The 7,721-nt window shown below is 39.8% G+C and overlaps 1 protein-coding gene across 1 annotated transcript in view; it reads left to right on the top strand.

The window, feature by feature from the left end:
- GRIP1 (glutamate receptor interacting protein 1) overlaps positions 1-7,721 on the top strand; it is a gene marked incomplete at its 5' end in the record, with an annotated part of 73,977 nt that overhangs the window by 25,403 nt on the left and 40,853 nt on the right. The window contains 2 exons of the mRNA XM_009701541.1: positions 1,763-1,910; positions 3,524-3,693. Of these exons, the coding sequence (XP_009699843.1) occupies positions 1,763-1,910; positions 3,524-3,693 (318 nt within the window). The remainder of the gene's footprint in view (positions 1-1,762; positions 1,911-3,523; positions 3,694-7,721) is intronic.

Below are 7,721 nucleotides of genomic sequence, written 5' to 3'. Positions count from 1 at the left end.
TCCAGGCAGTAATGCCACTGGGTGGACTCTCTTCTTGTGGATCACAGTTTAAAGTTCAGTTCAGATTTGTGGAGCAGCTTGTTTTGGTAGTGCTTGTGGAAGTTCAGCCTTTAAAAAGTCAGTCCCAGTTAGGTACAAAAATGAATCACTCAGATCTAATGGGCACTTTAAAAAATACTAAATCTCCTCTTCAAACCCTCAGGTTTCTAAGTGGAAAAAAGGCAACAGGAATACAAAAATTATTTCAAGTTGTGGGGAAAAAGGAGTTCTATAACAATTAACTGATGCTTTACTGGTGTTGTATATTATTCCATCCAAGCACCTTTTTCCACCTCATTTCTATATCCAGTTTACCTCCTTACTCTCTTAACTAGGAAGGGCACCTTAGCTGAGTGTTAGTTAATCAAGCTGTCATTCAATTTCTTGTATCATCGTGTAGCTTGTTAGTTTTGTACAATAATACGCTGTTTCACAGTCTTTCTCCTGTGTCAGAATTACATTTTTGGATTGATTTTTCTAGATTTAAGACTGAATGGAAAATCTTATATCTGTTTTCTCCTCCATACTTTGAAGCCCAGCTGCAGTTCTTCTACAGCTTTAATCTCAGGGACTTCTGAGAGACATCGCCGTTGAACGTTTTCTTAGTGTTCTTACGGCAGGCTCCAGTACTCTGCGACTATGAATCTCTCCTGTTTGCTGGCAGGACATTTGGTAACTTTGCTCCAGCACAAGTCTTTGTTTATTCATTTTTTCCTTACTCTGATTGTAAGCACCTCCAAAGGGTTCCGATACCTCTTTCTTTGTCTCGGTCTTTTTATGTCCTTAAAGGACACCTTCACTTACTGTATCTTACTCCACAGAGATCAGTTGTTGATCGATGGGTATCGGTTAGTAGTTCTCGGGCAGTCTCCAGAATGTACTTCACCCTTATCACTGCCTGCTTTGTTTTGGAATTTAGGAAGCAGCCTGCTGTCCTTTTTCTTTGTTCTTTCTAGCACTTGTCTCTCTCGGGCATAGTTCCTCACTGCAGTCGTCAGTCATGACTGTTGCTGCCTCCTACTTTCCTGCTTGCTTTTTTCAGAGTTGGTCATTTACTATCTGTGCCCTGTTGCAAGGCAGTACTTTATCCAGTGACAGCATATTACAAGAATCTTCTGAACCTCTTCACATGCATTTTGCTTTAACTCCTACTATTTCTAGCTGTCATGCCTCCTTCACTTTCACCATTTTCTCCTAAATTGTCCTTTCTCTTTGTGAGGGATTTCTGGTAGACCCTTTCTTTGCCTTCTTCATTTGATTATTATAGCTATTGACCACAGACCTTCCCCTTCTTTTCTGAAAATTAATTTAGCATCCTTCTCTAACCTATTCACCTATTCATTTTTTTTAGATTTTTTTTTTTTAATTAGTTCTGTTTCTTCAGCATGCATGTTTTAAATTCCAGGTAATTTTTAGCTGCAGTTGTTCAAGAGATTGATTCGCTAGCACATCCTGGTTCCCTAACCTGGTCCATCTCTGATTCGAACACACTTAGAAGCTTCCAGACATCCCAGATTCAAGAACTTCCTCTCACTTTTATCATTTTCAACATTAAGAGCTGATTCGTGACACCTGAACTGATGATATTCCAGAATTTCTTTAAGCGGCACGTTGCCTGGCTAAAGAAATAGAATAGCCATGGGGATTTTATGTGGGAAAATATGAAAATGGTGTAAGTAGCACATTGGTATAATACTGATCTTTTGTTGTCTAATTTTAACAGATTCAGTAGCAACAGCGTCTGGGCCACTGCTAGTTGAAGTTGCCAAAACTCCTGGTGCTGCTCTTGGTGTTGCACTAACTACCTCGATGTGCTGCAACAAACAGGTCATTGTCATAGACAAAATCAAATCTGCGAGTATTGCAGACAGGTGAGTGTGACCGAGGGCTGACACTGCAGGTCCATCCATCCATTTTATTTCTATTTTCATTTGGTTTGGTTTTAAAGAAACCCTTCCCTTTTTTGACAAAATTGACTGAACCAGATGCTCTCAAGGTTGCAGGTCTTAAAATTAGGACTTTGTCAGATTGTTGTTCCATACTACTGAGCTTAAGACTTCCAGGACACCATTTACTTTAGCTTGTTCACATAGTATTCAATGACATAAGCCAGCCCCCATGTAATATGTGACTGTCTGCTTGCACTATGCAACAGAGGAGTTTAGAGGTCTGCTCTGATTATTAAATGTAATGCTGTGCCAGAGATTAGTATTTTAAAAAATAAATAACCCACTGGAATTCTTAAAGTAAACCCACAATATGGAACAGCTGTCAAGGGAAGTAAATTTTGAGGCTTTCCAACCCTGAAGTGTTCATTTAGAATATATCACTCATTCTTGTGGCACAGTGAAATGGAACTCCTTATGTCTGGATTTTTTTAATTGGTATTTTAGAATACAACTGAGGTATTAGGAAGACTGGCTTCTGTATTTTGAAGTTACTTTGCCGTAATTTTTCCACTTCATCTAAACCTTTAAATAAAACCATGTAAACAATTACAAAAATGATAGATACTTTTCCCCAGTGGTCTAAACCTCTGTAACAGAGCTGTGGGATCTTCTCTGGGGTGCGTGTGTGTGTGTGTGTATGTATGTGTTTATACATATACAGTATATTTCTATATACATATCTCTATCTAAAAATTCCTTAAATATTACGTTTCAGCAGCAAATTCCTCCTGCATGTCCCCAGTCACCCTACCTTGTAACTCCTCTTTGACAATGGTGCTTTTGGTAGCACCCACTTGTAGCAGTGAGTCTACCGCTCCCCTGTGGGCTCCCTACAGTAGAAACTTTGAGAGTGACGGCCATTGATCCAGGGGTGTTCTCCAGTTCAATGGTGCAGGATGCTTTAATTTTCTCCCTCTGTTTTTTCCCGTTTCGCAGGGGGTAACCAATTAAAGGAGCTGTCCACTTGACTGGTACGTCGGGATGCTGACTGCTGTGTTTGCATTTCTCAACTCATCCAGTAGCCAGTCTCTTGAGTGCAGCGAGATTTAGCAGATAGCCCCCTCCCCACCCCACTCCTCAAGTCACCAAGTCACCATGCTAGCCCTGGTTTCATTATTTGTTTGACTACTGCATAATTTCATCGTCATTTACAGCTTTTGTACTAATAAATGTTTGAACTATAACTCAAAAAATGATGAACTGGGTGCTTGTGTGAGGGATATGTGACCAAGTTATTTGAGTCTCCTTAAGCTCTTCTCATTTTATTCTGCTGCCATTCACACATATTTTAATAGTCAGCTACCCCATTCCAGTTCTGTGAGTGATGTCTTGGCATATACTGTATTAACTGAATTGTTTTTAAGGTTTGTACTAATAGATATAAAGTCTGACCAGTGACAATGCCTACAAAACACAAATCTCTCTCGAAAAAAAGAACACGTTCATAGTTGTCATGACCAGTTTGAAGGCAGTAAAATTCATTTTCCAAGCAAAGAGCATACCTGATCATACTGAGTTTTTCCCCTTTTATGTAGATGTGGTGCATTACATGTAGGAGACCATATTCTATCCATTGACGGCACCAGCATGGAGTACTGTACACTGGCAGAAGCAACACAATTTTTGGCTAATGCAGCGGATAACGTCAAACTTGAGATCCTTCCTCACCACCAGACACGGCTAGCACTGAAAGGCCCAGAGCACGGTAAGAAGATCTGTAGTACCAAATACCTGCTTTATTTTTTTTTCTGTCTTTTCCTTTGCCTGCCCTTGCTGAATGGTCAAGAAAGCTATCATGGCAGTTATGTCTGTAAATGTTGTTTCAGCTCCCCAGATTATGCTTCTGCAGTTTCTGAGCAGCTCTGTGTTTTCTTGACCTTAATGTACCTCCGAGATTCCTGTGGATAGAGTGGGAGATGTTTACTGAGAAATGGCTCTGCACATTTGTAGATGTACATAAAGACACTTGTTCACTCTACGGTGGCGATCATTGAGCGGGCAACTAGATACTTCAGTAAATGAATCTCTAAATTGCTTCTTAAATTTGGAGGGGGGAGGAAGGACCACAACCAACTTCTTTTTAGCATATTAACTTGGTAGTCTGTTATGACCACTTCATTAATAACACCTGTTCGCCCCTAAAATACCTCAAAAAAAAAAGGTATTTTCTCTTGTTAATGGCAGTATTATTTAGTGCCATCAGCTTTTAAAGTACTTCTGAGATTGCTTCAAATCAAATATATATAAAATGTCTTAGTATTTGAAGATGGAGGCTCCCTGTCTCGACTTCTAATTAATCCTGAGAAAGTGGCTAATTCACAGCATTCATAAATTCGGTCTAAAATACTGCATGTTGATGGACATCAAAGAAGGAACCAGGGTTATCAGATACACAGCAAATAGGTACCTGTGTTGCAGCATGAACCAATGGTACCATTTACAGAGCCCGTGCTACTGTGCTTCTGCCTCCCTTAGACCAAGACAAGATTTCTGAGGCCTAGAAATGTCGGTAAATGTTCTTGGACATCTGTCTAGGATCCAGGCTGTCCCTGGATAAGCGATGCTCTAGTCAGTTTGTCAGACTGGTGAATATCGAATTCGTGGCTGAGGAGACAATAGTTTCTCCTAGACCAGGGTGAGCAAAAAGTAACCCTTGCGATACCATGTTCTTCCCTTATTCAGCTGCGCCTCGTTCCCCTTTCTACTTAAGCCTGCTAGAGAGGCAAGGGAGCAGGGAGTGATACTGCAGAAACAGAATGAGATGGAGACCAAACCTTGCAATATATCTCCATTCTTTTCAGTTAGGACAGTACATTGCCAACAGATCTTTCATTTTTTTCAAGCAAAGATATCACACAATCCATTTCTGGCTGGTTAAAGAACCTTTGAAGAGTGTTTCTTTTGGGAAGTTGAGTACTAGGGCCAAAGATTTGTGTAGATGATTGTATTACTTGAAGCAGTTGCTTTCTTAACCATCATTTAAAACAAACTGATGCTGTTTATGTGCTAGTCACCTTGACGCAGTGTAGATGCTTACAAAAAGCAACGCTCTTGCCATGCCAGAGTTAAGAACTGGCCATTATGGAATCACATCAAAGAAATCTGCAAAAGCTACATAAGAGCGTCTTTTGGGGAGAAATCTCCCTAAGGTAATAAAATTGCTTTCTTAAGTAAGGCAGAATAACTAGGATGTTCATAGCCCTTCCCAGCCCCTCACCAGGTGGTGCTACTCCAATACCACAACCAGTTCAAGATGTCACGTACTTTATGGAAGCAAGTAGCCTCTTGGAAACAACCGTTCGTCAGGTGTGGCATAGCCGAGATGCTGCAGACCTTGAAAAAGCCCCCTTTATATGTCTGGGATAAGTGGAGTCATTAGGGCTGTATCTGTTGATCTCAGTTATTGGTCTTATGGGAACATGTTAGGAATTTAAAATGGCCAGGAAAGTCAGTGTATAAAATAAATTGAAATTTTAGCCCTAAAATAAAATGGAGAGCACTATAAAAGATCAGATTTTTTTTTTTCATTTTTTTTTTCCTTTACACTGTGCTGCTAACATTCATTTCTCTTGCCGCCCCATTAGTTTTATGTTTGCTGTACACAACCTTGGGTTGGAATAGCTCAAATTACCATTAAATTACTACAGTTACACACGATAGGATTTTCTTTTACAAAACTTTTGTTGAATTGGGATTATCCTTCTACAAGCTGAGCAAACTGAATTTGTGTACCTTCCCACTTTATAGGACATTTTTATCTCTACTCTCAGTGTGAAAATAAAACATTAAAAAAAATTTCAAAGACTACCAGATAATTTCCTGCTGGAAGCAGTCTTTTTAATTAAACAAGACTCACAGCAACTTGAAAATAATGAAAATCCACCTGGCCACATTGTTCTTATCAGATTTTAATTTTTACACCATAGTTAAAATTCAGAAATCTTTCTGTCTGTGCGCATAATCAAAGATATGGTTTCATCTGAGAAAATATTCCTCCTGATGCTGGCGTCACACCCCACCCTCACCTCTCTTATCTGTTGAGGGGAGAAAGAAAAAAAACAAAGAATTATTTTGATTCAAACATGTGTCAGCGCACAGCAGGGGTGCTCTCAGGGAGGGTCACAGGCCCAGGGCACCCCAATCAAGGGCACAGGGCCAGGCCTCGCAGTGCCAGGGCCTCCCAAGTCTCGACCACCCCATGAGGCTACGTGGGACATGGTGGTTCCCTGTACTCTCCTTTTCTTCCCCCTTCCCCGGTGTGTATTCCTTGCTGTAGTAAGAGGCATTGCTTTTGAGTCAGAGGAGGGTTAATATGTTCAGACAATTAGCAGATCATTACTCATGTAATATGAAGCGAAACAAAAGGATAGCTTTTCTTCTGGCACTGTGCAGTGCTTGCTGCGCTGGCTTTTCCACCTTATTTTTTCTCGCGGAGTAAGATGTGAACACAAGGTGGGGGTCCAACCTAAACAGTCAAGATTTTTTGCTTCTGTTGAAGTCCAGCATGGGGTCATATGTGTTTGCAGTGCTTATAGATATAGGAGGTAGCAGAGAGGCACAGGTAATACAGCTCATGTGCCAAAGACTAACTTCGTTTCATAGTACCAGTGAATCCCTCAGTGTTTTTAAGACAAAAATTCGGTGAATACTTCCCATTTTGAAATGTTCCTCTATGGTTTAGCAAGGACATGACTATGCTGAATTTAATGATGAATAGACTGTATTTAATGAAGGGTAACTTCAATAATTTTCCTTTAATATTTAACACATCAACTGAAATGCTTCCTCTTCTCTTGGTAAATACTGGCCTTCACTTTTGACATATCCCAGACTCCCCATATGTAGAATCAGCAATCAAATATGGTCTCAAATTTCATCCAGAAAAGGATCATTTTAAAGTTTTGAAGATCAACTTATTAAAAAAAAACCAACACACACACATTAAATTACACATCCAACTGATCGATAAGACCTCTTTTCTTAATTAACCAGGCTTCAGGATAGAGTTTTTTCTACTGCTGGCTCAGGGAGTTCTTTTACCGCACAGACTAGCGTAATGCCAACAATAGATGGTGGCAAAATTAAAATGCCAATGCAGTAAATTGAAATGACTGGCAAGTAAACATCTCCATTCTAGGCGGTGCTATGTATAGAATCTGGTTGGTCTTGTTAATGTAGATGAATGCAAGCAGAGACTTATTAACCTTCAGTTAGTGGTCATGTGTAATACCTTACTATTTTCTAAGGAAGATTGCAATCTTAGCTCCTAAAGCCAGAGTGAGATTATAAAATGATTCAGCACTAATCTTTTTAGAAACAAATAGAATAAAACCAAAAAAAAAAATCAGAAACATTTATTCTGAGAAAACAATATTATTTCTGTTCAAGTTAGCACCCCCTGGTAAGAAGACCAGACCAGGTTATTTATTATTTCATTTTATTTATTTTCAATTTATTTTAATTTTTGAACTTTTTTTTTGTTTGTGCAATTCAGTTACTTTTCCCTCTTTTCTGGTCCTTTTGTTTTCTGATTTTCCATCACCCCTTCATGCGGGCAGTGAAAGTTCAAAGAAGCAACAGGCAACTTACCTGGGATTCGTGTGCCAACAGCCACGGCAGCCTCCTCACCTACCACCATTATAACACCTACCACCCTGGCCATTGCAGGATGCCAGCCCTGAAATTCCAGAAAGCGCCTCCTCAAAAAAGCCTTCGTAATGTTCAACGCTTTTT

The sequence above is a fragment of the Cariama cristata genome, unplaced genomic scaffold (genome assembly GCF_000690535.1).
Source record: "Cariama cristata isolate BGI_N322 unplaced genomic scaffold, ASM69053v1 scaffold3416, whole genome shotgun sequence".
Lineage (NCBI taxonomy): Eukaryota > Metazoa > Chordata > Aves > Cariamiformes > Cariamidae > Cariama > Cariama cristata.
This window is presented reverse-complemented; position numbering and strand designations above follow the sequence as displayed.